Consider the following 19,985-nt stretch of genomic DNA (forward strand, 5'->3'; position numbering starts at 1 on the left):
GTGTGCTTAATGCCATCCAAATTGCAGATGGTTGGTACTCTACTAAAGTTACTGACAAGCTGTTGAAGAAACTTGCGACTTTTCGAGAAGCGTATTAGCGTTGAAAGAAATAGCTCAGCTGCATGTTAATGTAAACTTTTTTATGCAAAGCTGTACAAAAAAAACTGCACAAGGTCACAGCAGATAAACATGCAGTAATAAATGTCAGCTCAAAACACAGTGCTTGTTTTATATGGTCAATTCTAGAAGTTTTATATTCTGTAAATAACCATGTAGGCCTTGAAGCGAAATATTGGCCACATCTAAACAAATTAAACTCTGTTAAAACACCGTTCCCTCTAGAACTGGAACAAGTTCACATTTTCGAAAAGCAGAATGAATATGTCTCTGTTAATGTCTACAGCAACCATCATTCAGATTATAGTTGGATGGTTTGTAAATGACAAGAGGGATGAGAAAAAATTTCAAGTTATACCACTTTATGTTACAATGCACTATTGCATGAAACACACAAATCTGTTGATGTTGCAGATTCCTATTACAAAAAGTTGTCCTATTACAAAAGTTGTCTTTTGTAATTTATGCTGATACAGATGTATATTAGAACAAGTTACTACTTGCAGTCATACTAGTAACTGTGGCTCATGTTCTGATGAAATACGTTTAACTATAGCCTGTTACAACTGTAGTATTCAGAGTTTAAATCGTTTAGAGGTTGCGGTTGCATGACATTGTTTACTGAACAACTGTATTCAATAGCTGAGAACGCGAAAGAGTTTTCATTGCAAAATAAGAAGATGGAAGTAGGTCCTAAAGAGGAATTAGCGTTTTACTCAGCAGTTTTTTTGCCAACATATTTGCCAGGAACCATTTAAAGAAGGAGATATTAAAAGTAGGGACCACTGCCATTTCACTGGTGCATATCGAGGTATAGCACATGCCAGGTGTAATGTACTCTACAGATATCTCTATACAGTTCTAGTCACATTCCAAAATCTGAAGAATTATGACAGACATTCCTTCATCATAAACATATGTGAACAAACGACAACGTATGGTGACAAAGAAGTTAAATCATGTTTGTGTTCCCCTGCGGCATAGAATAGGGACAAATATAAATCATTTGTTAAGGGTACTGCAGTACTGCACCAAGAGAGGCACTGTAATTTTAAATTTAGAATTATCAGTTCACTGAGTTTTTTATGTGCTCATTCAAAAATGAGCAACGTACCTGAAATCAGATGAACTCAAGATAATGAGGACATGTTTCTCTGATAATCTACTCTTTAATCTAGTTAATCAGAAGGGTATTTATCTATATGACAATATGAGTAATGAATCGGTTTCACTGGAAAATTAATTAGTTTCAACTGAAAAGCTTATTAGCAGGAGAAAAGATAACAGGAGACGAGTAGCTAAGACGCAATATGCGGAATGCATTCAAGTCTACAACACCTGAAAACTATGCTGTCTTATATTTGAAAACCAACGTGCTACGTCTTGCTGATGTGTTAAAAAACTTTTACAGTCTATGTCTTTAAAACTATGATTTAGATCATGTGCATTACATTGCTGCACCTGGCTTGTCATTGGATGCTCTGTTGCAAATTGCTAAAGTAGAATTGCAGCTTATTACCTATATCGCACAACACCACTCTGATAAAAGAGGCATAAGAGATGGTATTGTCCATTGTTCTTCCAGACATGCTGTTTCCAAAAACAGATTCACGGCTAGTTATGATGATAAAATTGGTGAGTCTTACTTTATATATCAACATATGAGTAGCCATTACAGCTGGACTATGTTACAGTATCTTTCAGTGTCCAATACTGTATGGATTTCTCCAGAGAGTGTTGAAACTTTTGATGTGGAAAAACATACCAGACGATTCTGACATAGGGTACATTTTAGAAGTGGCTCGAATTAGCAGAGAATATTCACAACTTTCTTTGAGAGTACCTTTACGTCGAGATAAACGTCAGCAGTAGCATCCAAACCCATGAATTAATTTCGACCTTGTATGATAAGGGAAACTTTGTTATTCACTACAAAAATGTGAAACAATGTATTCAAGATAAATTAGTTTTAAATGTATTCACAGAATTTTATCATTCAGATAAGCTCCTTGAAGCAAGTCTTACATTGAGATTAATGCACAAAAACATATGAAAGCAAACAATGACTTCGAACAAACTTTTTTCAAACTGAGAAATAAAAATTTCTGTAGAAAAACCATGCAAAATGTGCAAATCATGCAGGACACAACAATAGCTACAGCTGGGAAGGTGGATTGGAGCAACTACATTAATTTACAAACCAATTTTTCACAGGAGTGTATTTTTTAACGAAAATTTAGTTGGCACTGAATTGTACAGGCTTAATGTACTCTTTTAAATGCGCATTGCATTAGGAATTGCTACTTTGTATATTCTGAAAACCTTCTTAATGACTTTCGTTACGGGTATATATTAATCAAGTTACCGGCAAATCATGTAAAACTACGCAACACAAACATCACTAGCTTAATTTATTACGTTAAAACTCCTAACATTTACGAAGATATCAGTAATGATATCCGTACAAGGTGTGATACTTCGGCTTTCCCTGTAAATAACAGATAGTATGTTCCACTTGCGGACATAAGATATGCGGAAATAACTGACGAACTGAGTGGTGAAGTTATTACCGAATTCGTCACTATACAAGCAAAGATTTATGCACTCGAGGCTGAGTCTGGACGCGTATTGCAGAGCGAACGAGTAGGTAAAATGCTGTCCTATTAATGGGTTAAACGTAGATGTGTACAGGCAACGTGTGTTGGATTCGGAAGTTAAAAAAACTCTGGGATATGTTATTCAATCAAAGCACGATGTAATTTCTGCTATTAAACAACACGAACTAGGCTTATCTGCACAGGACCATAAACCTTTTATAATTCCAGATAAGGTGAATACATTGGCTCCGGGTTACTACGATCTGAAAAATTATGATTATGATTGATTTTATTGTAAATTATTTAAAGAGCTGAAAAATGTAGAAAAACGTAAAATGAGTGTGTGTGTTAGTGTCTTTCATTAATAATGAAGCTGGCGTACTTACACTTCTTTGCAAAGAGCCCAAAAAAATTCAGTTCCATACTTTTTTGAACAAGGCCCAAAAACTTTAGATCGACTTTTTTTTAACATGGAGCACAATTTAGGTTTGTGTGTGTATGTGTGTGTGTGTGTGTGTGTGTGTGTGTGTGTATGTGTGTCTGTGTGTGTGTGTGTGTGTGTGTGTGTGTGTGTGTGTGTGTGTGTGTGGGCGCGCGCTGAATGGAGACAACTTATGCAATTCAGAGACAAGTATCTATCAACATGCTTATTAACAATTATCTTTGACCATGGCACCATTTTATGCAATTCAGAGGCAAATATCTTTGTACTTGGCGCCGTTTTTACGCAGTTCGAATGAAGTAATTTGACAGCTATATTGTGACTGGCTGCCTCATTTTAATATCCGTGGTGACTGGATATGGGGAGGGGGAAGAGGGAGGACATGAATTGCAGCGTGATGGTAACGACCTCATTGATAAGTCTGATGACATCATTGATAAGAGTAATAACGTGACTGACAAGGAGGGTGTAGCCTGTGTGTCATGGATAAGGCACTGAGCTGCCCACGTGACGTCACAAATGTAAACGAATTGGCCCAGAGTCTCCACGGATACGTACTGTCTATTATCAAGAAAGGATGTATGTAACTTATATTGTCGCTGAATTTATTTTACTGTAGCATCAGCATATGTTCCAATAATGCAACGTGCCACAACACTTAACAGCTACAGTTAATGCTAGATATGTAGGCATTACCTTTCAATATGAGTGACTGCTCCATCAACCATCTGAGGTATTACTCCAACATCTGACATATACAAGGCGACGGTGACGGCACAGGCAGCTACAGCACTTCGTAAGGAAAAGGGATAAATCCTGCACTTCAGGTTGTTCTGGAAACCAGACAAAGAAACGAACTTGTGAAAAATATCAACTGGAAGTTTCTTTATCAAATATAAATTTGAGATATTGCAAACAACGGTCATACTTCCTTCAGCTCAAACTTCTAGTTCCACGCAGTAAATAAAAATAAAAATATAACTATTACACCACTATTACATCACCGTCGAAACATAAGAAAAACAAGTTCAATTCTCGAGCATGCAATGACATCTGTAAAAAAACGATATTTTTAAGCTGTTAAGTTTTTCGTATGTTCTTACTGTTTCGACCTGCTTTGTTAAAATAAGCACGTTGTAATTTCCAAACACTACCTACGGTCACTAAGGACATAGTATTGAAATCAAATAGCAGATATTTCAATTAATGTAGGTTTTGTGCACTGGTTTCCTGAAATGTGAAAGAACTGTTAACATTGTAACTAATGCCTGCAAATACACGCATTTTCTGGTTAACATTTCACAAGTTTCCATTTTATACTCCCTGAACATCATAAGGCTTGAGGTACCAGAGAGAATATTCCGACATAACCGTACAAGCCAGTGCGTGTGCCTCATGATCTCATGGTTGTGCTCCATGTAAATATCTTTTGCTACGACCACTGTGAAGGTCTGAAACAAGAGGTGTCAGTTTGCTCGTCTGCATTCACGGTGGAGCGAAGACGATTGATGTTTATCCGCTTCCACGCTTAACAGCATCAGGTATTTATGCCTTCTGGATGATAGGTAATCACACGCTCAACGGTGATAGACACCTTAGTAAAAACTTGTTCTTTCAACTTTTTCAGCCGTTTCATAAGATATAAAGCTTTCATCCAGCAACATTACCTGGAGTTAACCTTTACCGAGCCTGCAACCGCTCTGACGTAGATTGAATAAGCATGACAACAAACGCGTCACTTTTCCTGTTTTGCTTGCTCCCTACCTGCTCGCCAGCCTTTTTAGTCCTAGCGATAAGTAGGCCGTTAAGAGAACAGGTTTGGTATCGCCCTTGCCCAGCATCAACGTAGACGCATTAAAAAAGGCCTAAATCAAAATTATCGGCCTGCGATCTGAATTCAGCCTCCGCTGCATGAGAATCCGATGTCATAACACTCAACAGCTTTGCTCGGTTATTCCAGTGTCGAAAATCTACCTTTAATAACGTCTCCGTTCTCATAAAAGCTTTCGGTTGGATTCAAGATTACATCGCAGGAATATTTTCTAGTAGTCTCTTTTGCAAATTTTCTGTATTCGTATATTCTTTTATTCACAAATGTCTTCATCGCATTTTTTATATAATTTTGTTATTAAATCCACTAGAGGCGATCAAGGTATTCGAGAATAATAATAATAATAATAATAATAATGACAATCCGTGTGGCTCAACGGTCTGGTGCAAGTCCTTCGACTGGACGCCAGTTCGACGACTAGCGTGTCAGTTACCTACTACAGTAATCCTACTGGGGAGAGGGCACCTACAGATAACATGGAATCGGAGTCACGTGTTGTTCCCAATGAATCTTCACATAAATGAGATGTGATGGCTAAGTTAAAGGCAGTGCCACCGCAACACGCTATCAAGCTTTAGCTAACATTGTTTCGCCCACTGTTGGAGTATGCGGCCGTGGTCTGGGGGAAAGCCGCAGATGCTCACATTGTGACTCTGCAGCGGACACAGAACCGCGCCCTGAAGACTGCTATGCATCTTCCGAGGCGCTTCTCGACGCACCAACTCCACGAGGACACCGAGATCCTGCCTCTCCGTGACAGGTTCCGCGCCATCGCCAGGAAGTTCTACGAGAAAACGAGACGCTCCCGCAACCGGCTCATCCGTGGACTGGGCCAACAACCACATCACAGGCCAACCACGCGTTGGCCTGACCTGTTGAGGGATTAAGTTTTACTAATCCCTCGACAGAGTGTGTCTTTCTCTTTTTCAGGTTTACACCAGCTAGGACCAATCAACAAGAGTGGTAATATATCATCTTCTCTTTTACAGGAACCGCAGGAATGACAAATTTTGTCTAAACTGCACCACCTCGAGCCAAGGATACGCTCGTCTTTTCAGCGTCAGCGTCAAGTTAAAGGCAGACTGATACATCTCACTGTGAGTTAACGACCGAGCGAGGTGGCGCAGTGGTTAGCACACTGGACTCGCATTCGGGAGGACGACGGTTCAATCCCGTCTCCAGCCATCCTGATTTAGGTTTTCCGTGATTTCCCTAAATCATCTCAGGCAAATGCCGGGATGGTTCCTTTGAAAGGGCACGGCCGATTTCCTTCCCCGTCCTTCCCTTACCCGAGCTTGCGCTCCGTCTCTAATGACCTCGTTGTCGACGGGACGTTAAACACTAGTCTCCTCCTCCTCCTCTTTGTGAGTTAACGAGCATTCCGCTCTCATTTAAATCTATGGGCGGAAGAGTCAGCCTTCAGTACGAACCCTGTCGTCCAGGACTGTGTGCCACAAAGAGCGCAGAATCGCCTCGAGATGGGGAAATTCACAGGCGACTATTATGCTGAATGAGGCCTAAGCGCTGTAGTGTGCGAGTGAGACAGACCAGAACCTACGTCATAGGGAAATCCCGCAGAAGCCGTTTGTGGCCAGGGAGATGCAGCAGTGTTAAATATGACGGACCTAAGATCGGCCATAAAGGGAAACATATAAGAAAACTATTTAATTCTGTATTAATTCAGGGAATGAAGCCACAGTAATTTTAATCTACCATCCTCTATAAATTTTCATGGTGATCGCAATAAAACTTAAATATTGATCATATCTATAATAGTTTAGGATTTACTGTTAAAGTGAAATTCACAAGTTTTGTAACAAAGACCTGAAGGCTAAAATCAGAACGCTTTGGTCGATCTTCACGATCGACATTTCATATAGAAGCGCATCATTAAAATGACAAAGGTTGTAAATATCAACTCTAACTTTATTTGTTTAAAAGATGTAGTTTAATTTAAATTATCAGTATTTTCAGTTAAGCATCAGATCATCATTTCCTCTTCACAAAACACACTGGACGATGACAGCATGACACCTTATTGAATCGTTAGGTAATAGGATATTTTGATTTGATCCATTATAAATGGTTTCTGAAAGCCTGAGACTGTAGATACAATAGGTTTGTTTATAAATAAATAAATCTTCTGCTACCAGTCACGATTTTTCTTTATTTTACTATTTGCACGACGCGTTTCGAGAAATAATTCTCATTTTCAAGTGCGTTTTTTTTATGTGTGTTAAGCCATTTCTTTTGATGTTCTCAGTGTGTGTGAGTCTGCTTCATTTTGTTGACTTTTACTGTAATACATAAGAAACGCGATTTTTAATTGGGTATCAATTCTTTCTGTGAGGTTAGTGGCTAAAGTTTGAGAACAATTTGTACTTACAGTTTTCTAATGGTCCATTTGTGTAGAGTCTCACACACACTTAACATCACACACAACTTGTACACTTTACACATCGAAAATATCTTATATAAACAAAACAGTTACAGAGATCTTCTTACAGGTAGTTCACAGAGATAACATTATAGGTCTTCCACAGATTATGATATGCTTTTGTACAAAGGTTATTTATCTTAACAGTTTGATTTTACAATTGTGCTTATTTATATGTTTTACTGTTTTTATTTAAGTATATTATCGAAACATCTGAAGAAATTCACTGATTCACTTTCAAGTTTTTCATTTAATATTTTATCTTCATATTTTCTGTAATGTGAATATATCTCCAGTTCTTCAAGCAAATCCATTTTATGTCCCTTATTTAGTCGGTGGAGTACTTTGACATTTTGCTCTATTTTTCCAATTGGGTGTCCTGTATTATGTATGTGTGTTGCTACTGCTGATGTAGTGTGTTTGTTGTGTGTGTATGCTCTAATGTGCTCTGTGTACCTGGTGTTAATATTTCGGCCTGTTTGTCCTACGTAGAACTTGGAGCATTCCTGGCATGTTACCTTGTATATTCCAGAGTCTGAATATGGATCATGATTACACTTTATATTATGTATTAGTTTTTGGTGTAGTTTATTGGATGTAGAAAACCCAATTTTTACTCTGTGATTTTTGAAAATATTTGCAATCTTCTGTGATACATTGCTTATGTATGGAATGCTAGATATATATTTGTTTTTCTCTTTTTCTTCTGTGGTGCAGTTTGTACCTGGGTTTCTCTTCACTTTGTCTAAGATTGTGTCAACCATGGAAGCATTGTAACCATTGGCAACTGCAATCTTCTTCACTGTGTTTATTTCTTGTTGCATATTTTCTTGGTTCAATGGTATTTTAGTTGCCCTATGCAGCATTGACCTGTATGCTGCCTGTTTATGGATATTTGGGTGACATGAGGTTGCAGGGATTGTGGTGTCAGTCATTGTGTTTTTCCTATAAATTTTGAATGTGCATGTGTTGTTGTGTCTTGTAATATTTAGGTCCAGAAAGTTGATACTTTTATTTTGCTCATGTTCCACTGTAAATTTGATTTTCTCATTTAGATTATTGAAGTGATTAAGAATGTCTGTGATGTCTTTGGTATCTCCTTTCACTAACAGTAGTGTGTCATCTACATATCTCCTATAACATTCTATTTTCTTTAGGCAAGGTTCTTGGCTGTCAAATAATTTTTGTTCTAAGTGATTTATGTATATGTCAGCTATGGTACCGGATATACATGATCCCATTGCTAGGCCATCTGGTTGCTTATAAATGTCGTCATTAAAGGTAAAGTAGTTGTAACTTAGGGTTAGCTGAAGGAGTTCCATAAATTCGACAATCTCTGTGTATGAAAGTTTCTTGTGTTGCATAAGGTTCTTTTGTATTACTGTTAGAGCTTCTTGTATGGGTATGTTTGAATAAAGGTTGGTGATGTCAAGTGATATAAACTGTGCATCTTGGGGGAGCTTTCTGGTTCTTAGTTCTTTGGCTAGAATCATGCTGTTTTTTATGGAATATGTTGTTTCATATGTATAATTTTTCACCAGTATGTTATTTAGTTTTTGTGACAGTTTGTATGCTGGGCTGTTTATAGAGTTAACCACAGGACGTATCGGGTTTCCATTTTTGTGTATTTTTGGCTGTGCTCTTAGGCGTGGTGCTTTTGGATTCATACATGTAAGGTATTTCTTTTCAGTTTCTGTCAACAGAAAATGTGTGTTCTTTAATTGTTCCTTAATTTTATTTTGGAATTGTTTGGTTGGGTCTTTTTTAATGTGCTGAATATTATTAGCAGCAAAAAATTCATTTGTTTTGTCTATGTATTCTTTTTCTTTCCACAACTAATGTATTACTTTTGTCTGACTTTACAGCTATGGATTGAAAACTGTAAGTACAAATTGTTCTCAAACTTTAGCCACTAACCTCACAGAAAGAATTGATACCCAACTAAAAATTGCGTTTCTTATGTATTACAGTAAAAGTCAACAAAATGAAGCAGACTCACACACACTGAGAACATCAAAAGAAATGGCTTAACACACATAAAAAAAAAACGCACTTGAAAATGAGAATTATTTCTCGAAACGCGTCGTGCAAATAGTAAAATAGAGAAAAATCGTGACTGGTAGCAGAAGATTTATTTATTTATAAACAAACCTATTGTATCTACAGTCGCAGGCTTTCAGAAACCATTTATAATGGATCAAATCAAATTATTAGTGCCAAGCCAGGCAATGAAAGCTATATATAAATACAAAAACCTCAAAATGAAAGTACTAAAAACAGTTGCACACATAAGATTCAACAAGCACTGTCAACAACTAGGCATAATTCCGAAATATATAAAGGTGAAAATATGTTCTAGCAGCAACATAGCAAAACTTATAAAACACAAAGCAGAAAAACTCTGGCTGAAAACCGAAATAAGGCATTTACATAAGAAAAAGGACTTACTAAACAGAAAGCTACTCAACATGCAGATAGAAGCAGCAAACAACATGGAACCTACAGTTTATGACAGCATTTGCAGGCATATCCAGGACATAGTCGACAAGGAGTACTTGAACATTTGCAACACACATAACAAGAAACTACAGACCTTGACATCCAAACAAGACAAGAGATCCAACCTTGAGATAACTGACAAAAGCAAACACACATTTTACAGTAGAGTGGTGAACAACACTGACATAAAGTTCAACCAAAGAGAAAACGATCTACTCCAAAAAGGACTAAAATACAATGTAAAACCTAACCTCAACAACGATACACTGAAACAGGTTATAGCTGCAACTAAAAGTGCAGCAGATGCTGCAAAATTAAATTCAAATACAAAAGCAGCAATAGGTCACAAAATAAGCAAACTTCTTGAGAAAGAATTGAATAAAGAGAAGTTTAGATCTAAATATACAATAAATGATTCAAAAACTTTAAAATCTATAAATAATAAACTGAAAAACAACCAATCCATAGCTGTAAAGTCAGACAAAAGTAATACATTAGTTGTGATGAAAGAAAAAGAATACATAGACAAAACAAATGAATTTTTTGCTGCTAATAATATTCAGCACATTAAAAAAGACCCAACCAAACAATTCCAAAATAAAATTAAGGAACAATTAAAGAACACACATTTTCTGTTGACAGAAACTGAAAAGAAATACCTTACATGTATGAATCCAAAAGCACCACGCCTAAGAGCACAGCCAAAAATACACAAAAATGGAAACCCGATACGTCCTGTGGTTAACTCTATAAACAGCCCAGCATACAAACTGTCACAAAAACTAAATAACATACTGGTGAAAAATTATACATATGAAACAACATATTCCATAAAAAACAGCATGATTCTAGCCAAAGAACTAAGAACCAGAAAGCTCCCCCAAGATGCACAGTTTATATCACTTGACATCACCAACCTTTATTCAAACATACCCATACAAGAAGCTCTAACAGTAATACAAAAGAACCTTATGCAACACAAGAAACTTTCATACACAGAGATTGTCGAATTTATGGAACTCCTTCAGCTAACCCTAAGTTACAACTACTTTACCTTTAATGACGACATTTATAAGCAACCAGATGGCCTAGCAATGGGATCATGTATATCCGGTACCATAGCTGACATATACATAAATCACTTAGAACAAAAATTATTTGACAGCCAAGAACCTTGCCTAAAGAAAATAGAATGTTATAGGAGATATGTAGATGACACACTACTGTTAGTGAAAGGAGATACCAAAGACATCACAGACATTCTTAATCACTTCAATAATCTAAATGAGAAAATCAAATTTACAGTGGAACATGAGCAAAATAAAAGTATCAACTTTCTGGACCTAAATATTACAAGACACAACAACACATGCACATTCAAAATTTATAGGAAAAACACAATGACTGACACCACAATCCCTGCAACCTCATGTCACCCAAATATCCATAAACAGGCAGCATACAGGTCAATGCTGCATAGGGCAACTAAAATACCATTGAACCAAGAAAATATGCAACAAGAAATAAACACAGTGAAGAAGATTGCAGTTGCCAATGGTTACAATGCTTCCATGGTTGACACAATCTTAGACAAAGTGAAGAGAAACCCAGGTACAAACTGCACCACAGAAGAAAAAGAGAAAAACAAATATATATCTAGCATTCCATACATAGGCAATGTATCACAGAAGATTGCAAATATTTTCAAAAATCACAGAGTAAAAATTGGGCTTTCTACATCCAATAAACTACACCAAAAACTAATACATAATATAAAGTGTAATCATGATCCATATTCAGACTCTGGAATATACAAGGTAACATGCCAGGAATGCTCCAAGTTCCACGTAGGACAAACAGGCCGAAATATTAACACCAGGTACACAGAGCACATTAGAGCATACACACACAACAAACACACTACATCAGCAATAGCAACACACATACATAATACAGGACACCCAATTGGAAAAATAGAGCAAAATGTCAAAGTACTCCACCGACTAAATAAGGGACATAAAATGGATTTGCTTGAAGAACTGGAGATATATTCACATTACAGAAAATATGAAGATAAAATATTAAATGAAAAACTTGAAAGTGAATCAGTGAATTTCTTCAGATGTTTCGATAATATACTTAAATAAAAATAGTAAAACATATAAATAAGCACAATTGTAAAATCAAACTGTTAAGATAAATAACCTCTGTACAAAAGCATATCATAATCTGTGGAAGATCTATAATGTTATCTCTGTGAACTACCTGTAAGAAGATCTCTGTAACTGTTTTGTTTATATAAGATATTTTCGATGTGTAAAGTGTACAAGTTGTGTGTGATGTTAAGTGTGTGTGAGACTCTACACAAATGGACCATTAGAAAACTGTAAGTACAAATTGTTCTCAAACTTTAGCCACTAACCTCACAGAAAGAATTGATACCCAACTAAAAATCGCGTTTCTTATGTATTACAGTAAAAGTCAACAAAATGAAGCAGACTCACACACACTGAGAACATCAAAAGAAATGGCTTAACACACATAAAAAAAAAACGCACTTGAAAATGAGAATTATTTCTCGAAACGCGTCGTGCAAATAGTAAAATAAAGAAAAATCGTGACTGGTAGCAGAAGATTTATTTATTTATAAACAAACCTATAATAGGATATTTGTTGTAAAGTTTAGTGCATAATAGTTACTTTTGTTCTTTACGTATTTATCAGAAAGCGCATTGGTGAAAGGCTACTGGCCGTGACATTCAAAATTGAGAAGGGAAACTGTATGGTTTTATGTAAAAGAATTTAACGTTTATTATGTAATGGATATTACTGTTACTTTATTTAGAATGTGAAAGTGGTCAAGCGACGATGTTCGGCACGCTGGAGACGCGGTCGGGGACGGGCACAACAACAGTGCGGGTGCAGACGCAAAAGCGGACAGTCCTGGTCTAGACACCAGAAGTACAGTGCTGGTGGAGACGCGAAAGCGGACTGTCGGTCTTTAAATAGCTAGCAAGTGAAAAGACTTTGAAATTTTTTCATTGTGTGGTATTACGGGACTTAGTCCCTGTGCGGTAAGCAGCCGCGCGCCTGTGTGAACTCTAATTTTTCGCGTAAATAACGAAGTTGAGTATTGGACTTGTGCTACGCGATGAGATTGTGAATGATCGAACTGTATCAAATGGATATGCACTCGAGTGTAATAGTAATCTTAAATACGTCTACTGTCGCTATTAGTTTGCTTTCTGAACAAACATTATTCTAACCAAATCGCAACTGTGTGGACTACATCATTTATGGGTCGTTAATTTAACTCCCGATATTATTATTACTGTTGTTATATGTTATATTAAACCCACAATTTCGCAAACTTGCTTTCAGCCAGACAGTTTAACCAAAGGATGACAAGTGTCTAATTTTGCGCGTGTAATGCGACACGTGCGGTTCAACTCCTACACGAGTCTGAGCCAAGACATTTCGAAGAAGAGGAACCGCATGTGAGCCCGAACATCTTTGGAATGTTAACTCGAACCATGGTCCCATCGTGATTCGATCACGCGGCCTTTGTTTCCTGGCACGCGCTTTATCGGTAGACTTCCAGGCCAAAAATTGGTAAATAAAAGAATGTGTTTCAAGTAGATTGCTTGCTTCAACCTGACGGCGTCAAATTTAATTGAACTTATCGTGTATTCCAGCTACTCCACCAACGTTCTTAACCTCAGTGCTTCCTATCCAATCACAACTGATCGTTTCAGTTTGTAGTGCCCAGCTGTAAAAATCGTGTATCAGCAAGAACACATCGTCAAGGCAAACGACTACCCAATTCATCTGAGTTTCAAGAGCTACACTGGCTCTATGATCAACCTAGACGATATTCTGAACGTCACTACAAACGGCGGCGTAAAACGTAAACTCTCAGAAAGAGCAACTAACACTGTCTTTTCAGTCAGTGAAATAGACTGAAAACAATGGTCGTTTTGTCTCTTCAAGGTTACCACATGTCGTGTAATTAGTGTAATTTTCCGACACTGAGAATGATTTTTTTTTCAGACCGTTGTCACGACATTCCTTCAGTTAAACACATAATTACGTGCACGCAAAATAAGAAACGCAGGACTCGTCATTCCTTTTCTGTGCCGTGTATCATCATAATCGTATCACAATCAGGCTTAAGGAATCGCATGCATCTAAAATGTTTCTTCTTTACTGTGTTCTCATATTTCTTGTTCTCTGACAAGTCATATGCTCCGATTTGCATCAGGTCAATGAAGAATTCATCTCTTCAACATTTTTTTTCTTTTTCTCACTTGTGATTTCTTCCACTAGAAACTAAATCATGTATTTCAAAACCCATCGGCTAGCATAGATTTACTGGTATGAGTTACCCATGCAAGAAATTTGCTATACTCAGGGGGACTACAACGTTTCGGCGGTTCTACATTTCATCCAGCTCGTGACAGTAATGGTTCCACCATTCTCCGTTCTCTGTACCAAAGACATTTCACTGAAAAACAAGGAAATTATAGAAATTTTTCTAGAGATTCTCAGTGTCTTCCATTCATAAAATATTAGTGGTTGGTTCAATATTCTGTTCATCTGGAGCCTAAACCCACTTTTCAGAAAGTGTAGCTAGCGCGATTCCCAGCTTGGATCAACGCACACTGACTTCTGTCCGATGTGATATGCCTGCTGTGAACAATGCTTGGAAATATATTCTACGTGATGGTTATTTCATAGGCTTGTCTTCACATTTGCGGTGGCTGGGATAAACTTCTTGCACTGGATTCCACCTAATGATGAGACGCTCTGTTTTTTTACTATTTCACAAGCATACAAAACCTGCTCGATTGGTCTGGATGGTCTTGTTCATTAGTACTATTTCTTCCCTGGATCTAGTCAATGTCTTCAGCATATATCACTTGAGTGATGTTCTAATTTGACTGACCGAATGATCCCTGTTGAATGTTCCTTTCGTATTCGTTTCTTTGACTTTTTGTTGCGCTTATGTCCGTTTTTGACTGACTCCACACATATCAGTCAGCACTTCGCTCTGATTCCGATTACAAGCTGTTCCACCTATTTAATAGTCTTATCATCCGATCACAGCTATTTCTCTTTGTGTACATGATCGAGTTTTAAAATAGTGCCACTGATGAACACTCCCAGTGTTTAGTGTTTGTTGATTACATATTGATGATGAGTGAAAATACGATTTCGCACGAAGTTAACAGATCTGCAGGTCTTGGAGCCGACAAGTTTTCACCTAACCTCTATGGTCTCTGCCTTAGAGGGAAACTAACTTCCTTAAATTAAATCAGTTCTCCAACGAGCAACTGTTATCTCGTCTCCTGTCATATCCTGCTCAAAGTTATTTGAAAAAAAAAAAAAAGTTATTTCGTACCGAGTTTTCCACATCCCTGAGATTTCACTCCAACAAAATATTCATACAGAACAGCATGACATTCCTGCAGTAGAGCAAACGCCTGACAAATGAAGTATGAAACGTGTTAACACTGCGTAGACTGCATCTTTCGGCAACATCTGCGCTTCGTGTTAACGATGGCTAACACCAAATGATAGGGGGTAACTATTTCAAAACATTAATATCCTCCATGACCGGTATTTTGAAGAGGGAAACCCGATAATACCTACAGTATACAACATTATTGCTATTATTTGGTGCCGAGAAATGAACACCTCACAGTAGTCTGTGTTCTTACTGGCGATGTGCTAATTTATCTGAGTGGATACTGGAAAAAGGACCGCCGTCACTTGGATGAAGGGATCGTCACCATAAAAGAATTTTTAAAGAGAATTAAGCCATAAATCTCAAACCGAAATACATGCATAGCATTTTAAATACCTTCTTCCAAAGTACGGTCCTAGTTAGTGAAATACTGCGTCATCCTAATCGTTTCCTGTACAGCATAGCGCCAGTACATCTCGATACAGTGTTCATAGCAGAGAAATCCCTATTATAAAATTTACCTACAGGTTCACAAAAAAGAAAAGTTTTTGTGTGGAAACGCTGGTCATTAGTGAGGATCTAACGAATGTTCTAAACGTAGAAACTTAGGAAAAGTTATTCATTGCCATAGCGCTTACCCGTTGCATATTCATATTGCTATTTAAGTAAATAATAAAAAAATCTTTCATGGCTTTAGGAAATGAAATAATAGCAAATAAGAGAGCTGTTGTAAAGAAATATATCTGTGGATAGTAATAATATGATTCAGATAAATGCAGAAATCAGAGTGCAACGGCTAAGATTTACCTTTAAGATCGTGAAGTGGGGTCTCCGTAAAAGATTGCTTGACGTCAGTCTTTTAATGAACTTCATGTGGTAGTCGCCCAGGAAGGTGGTAGGTGCACCCAGAGAATCAGTCGACGACATCCTGCTTCCAGTGAAAGTCTGTAAAAAAGAAAAGATCACAAACTTATTTGCGGAATGATAGCTCGCGAGCACTTACATTGAGTTCTGTTATGATAATGCAAAAGTTTCGCTCGAAGTCACTAGAGTTCTGATACATATGATTAGGAAACTTTCATGTTATATCTAAAAAGTTGTAATAGCTGGGTTGTAGAAGCTATCAGTATTATCGGACAATATTGCGTTTTTAAGTTGAGCTACAACTAAAGTAAAAGTACGGACAAAATAATCTGCAACATGAATACCTAGTATTGTAACTGCTCTGTAGTGAAACCACATCAGGGATTCTCCTTTAGTAGCTAAATACTGCTAATCAGTGAACAGTAAAATTTGTGTTGATAAATTAATAATTATGTATCAAATAAACAATGATACTTGTAGGAAAATGGTCGACTGTTCAAACACAAGATTATTTTTGTTACGAAACAGTTCTAAGAAACCGCGCTTGAGAAGGGGTGAGAGGAAGAGCAGCAAGGGGAACTAATGGTGAGCGGTGGTCTAGCGGTTCTAGGCGCTCAGTCCGGAACCGCGCGACTGCTACGGTCGCAGGTTCGAATCCTGCCTCGGGCATGGAAGTGTGTGATGTCCTTAGGTTAGTTAGGTTTAAGTAGTTCTAAGTTCTAGGGGACTGATGACCACAGATGTTAAGTCCCATAGTGCTCAGAGCCATTTTTTGAACTAATGGTGACTTCCGTAGAAAGAAAAAATGCAAAAAGTTTAGATACAAAAAAACTGAGTTTCAGTTCTCTTTCAACAGTCAATTGCAGTTTTTCAATATTTATTATAAAATTTTTGTTTCTGAAGTAAAGAAAGCCAGGGGATATTTTTAAAGCAATAAATTATGTTCTATGAATGGATAAATGAAGACCGCTCTATAATGTTACATGAAAGAAATGTTAATGTCACAGTTAGGCTATAACTTAATAGCAAACACCTTTCGATGCTAGAATGATTTTTTCACTCTACAGCGGAGTGTGCGCAGATATGAAACTTCCTGGCAGTTTAAAACTGTGTGCCGGATCGAGACCCGAACTCGGGACCTTTGCCTTTCGTGGGCAAGTGCTCTACCGACTGAGCTCGGGACCTTGGCCGTTCTGCAAGGTTGGCAGGAGAGCTACTGTGAAGTTTGGAAGGTATTAGACGAGGTACTGGCGGAAGTAAAGCTGTGAGGACGGGGCGTGAGACATGCTTGGGTAGCTCAGTCGGTAGAGCACTTGCCCGCGAAAGGCAAAGGCCCCGAGTTCGGGTGTCGGTCCGGCACACAGTTTTAATCTGCCAGGAAGTTTCACTTTTCGATGCTTTTACCAAATGTAAAACTATTATATAGTGATATTATTGTCTGTTTTCCTTTTCCTCTGTGCACTGAAAGCCACATTGTGGTGTTCGGCGCAGAGTACTCATTTGTCCTACCGCTAGCGTTTGGCCCATTTCCTCTTCTGGTCGTGAACTGTGTCTATAGTTGCGCTCCAACAAAGATATCGTTCGGTAGTTTTGGTACTGTAGATAAATGTAGTAAACAGTAAGATTACCAGTCGTACTGGTAACATTGGTGGGAAAAGAAACGTAAATGAATGAGTGAGCCAGGAACGGGATCTAACGACTTCTCCTTGTTATTTGTCTGTTTGTTTCTTTTTCACATAATTAGAACCGAAGATCGTTCAATATAGGCTACTGTGTGTTTTATATCGTTACAAAATGTAAACTGCATTTTACAAGTAATTAAAAATTATATGCTTGTGTAGCTTCCGCACTTTTATGTAAGCAAAAACAATTAATTTTGATGCAAGTACAGTTTACATGCACAAACACAAAAAATCTATATAATTAGTGTGAAACTACGTGGAACAAAAATTTTCCGTAGATTAACCGGTGCATCATATATCCACACTCAGTATCTAGACGGTTCACCGCTTCCCGTTTCTAGAAGAATCTAGTTAAACACTGATCTCATACGCACACAAAGTGATCGAAATGTGGTAACGCATCTGAAAGTTAGACAAAGACCGAAACTGGAATTGGAATTTATAGTAAATAGTCTGAGGCGCAAATGATGCCGTTTGTACTACCTCTGTCCCGTATATTATCTATTTATACACATTGCAGTAATGTTGACCTCTTATGCACGAAGTAACTATCAGACCAAAATCTTGATTGTGCTTCAGAGACATATAACTCTTCATATATTCTAACTTTTTGTTAATAGTCTTTAGTCTTTTATACACAACGTCCACAGCCGTTGTAAATTTCTTAAGGGAAGTCATTTTCTCACGTAGGCTGTTTTTATTTTACAAATAATCGCTTTGTTCTGAGCTGTAGTTGTTGTCGTTGTGGTCTTCAGTCCTGAGACTGGTTTGATGCAGCTCTCCATGCTACTCTATTCTGTACAAGTTTCTTCATCTCCCAGTACCTACTGCAGCCTACATCCTTCTGAATCTGTTTAGTGTATTCATCTCTTGGTCTCCCTCTACGATTTTTACCCTCCACGCTGCCCTCCAATACTAAATTGGTGATCCCTTGATGCCTCAGAACATGTCCTACCAACCGATCCCTTTTTCTAGTTAAGTTGTGCCACAAACTTCTCTTCCCCCCAATCCTATTCAATACCTCCTCATTAGTTATGTGATCTATCCATCTAATCTTCAGCATTCTTCTGTAGCACCACATTTCGAAAGCTTCTATTCTCTTCTTGTCAAAACTAGTTATCGTCCATGTTTCACTTCCATACATGGTTACACTCCATACAAATACTTTCAGAAACGACTTCCTGACACTTAAATCTATACTCGAGGTTAACAAATTTCTCTTCTTCAGAAACGCTTTCCTTGCCATTGCCAGTCTACATTTTATATCCTCTCTACTTCGACCATCATCAGTTATTTTGCTCCCCAAATAGCAAAACTCCTTTATTACCTTAAGTGTCTCATTTCCTAATCTAATTCCCTCAGCATCACCTGACTTAATTCGACTACATTCCATTATCCTCGTTTTGCTTTTGTTGATGTTCATCTTATACCCTCCTTTCATGACACTGTCCATTCCGTTCAACTGCTCTTCCAAGTCCTTTGCCGCCTCTGACGGAATTACAATGTCATCGGCGAACCTCAAAGTTTTTATTTCTTCTCCATGGATTTTAATACCTACTCCGAATTTTTCTTTTGTTTCCTTCACTGCTTGCTCAATATACAGATTGAATAACATCTGGGAGAGGCTACAACCCTGTCTCACTCCTTTCCCAACCACTGCTTCCCTTTCATGTCCCTCGACTCTTATAACTGCCATCTGCTTTCTGTACAAATTGTAAATAGCCTTTCGCTCCCTGTATTTTACCCCTTCCATCTTTAGAATTTGAAAGAGACTATTCCAGTCAACATTGTCAGAAGCTTTCTCTAAGTCTACAAATGCTAGAAACGTAGGTTTGTCTTTCCTTAATCTAGCTTCTAAGATAAGTCGTAGGGTCACTATTGCCTCACGTGTTCCAACATTTCTACGGAATCCAAACTGATCTTCCCCGAGGTCAGCTTCTACCAGTTTTTCCATTCGTCTGTAGAGAATACGCGTTAGTATTTTGCAGCCGTGCCTTATCAAACTGATTGTTCGGTAATTTTCACATCTGTCAGCACCTGCTTTCTTTG

General features: G+C 37.7%; 1 protein-coding gene across 1 annotated transcript in view; it reads right to left on the minus strand.

Annotated features, from left to right (window-relative positions):
* LOC126254978 (carnitine O-palmitoyltransferase 1, liver isoform-like) overlaps positions 1 to 19,985 on the minus strand; it is a 159,988-nt gene that overhangs the window by 52,385 nt on the left and 87,618 nt on the right. Inside the window, exons 2-3 of the mRNA XM_049955355.1 lie at positions 16,198 to 16,335; positions 3,853 to 3,989 (exon numbers count right to left, since the gene is read on the minus strand). Of these exons, the coding sequence (XP_049811312.1) occupies positions 3,853 to 3,989; positions 16,198 to 16,317 (257 nt within the window). The 5' untranslated portion in view covers positions 16,318 to 16,335. The remainder of the gene's footprint in view (positions 1 to 3,852; positions 3,990 to 16,197; positions 16,336 to 19,985) is intronic.

Source organism: Schistocerca nitens, chromosome 1 (assembly GCF_023898315.1).
Source record: "Schistocerca nitens isolate TAMUIC-IGC-003100 chromosome 1, iqSchNite1.1, whole genome shotgun sequence".
Taxonomy (NCBI): Eukaryota; Metazoa; Arthropoda; class Insecta; order Orthoptera; family Acrididae; genus Schistocerca; species Schistocerca nitens.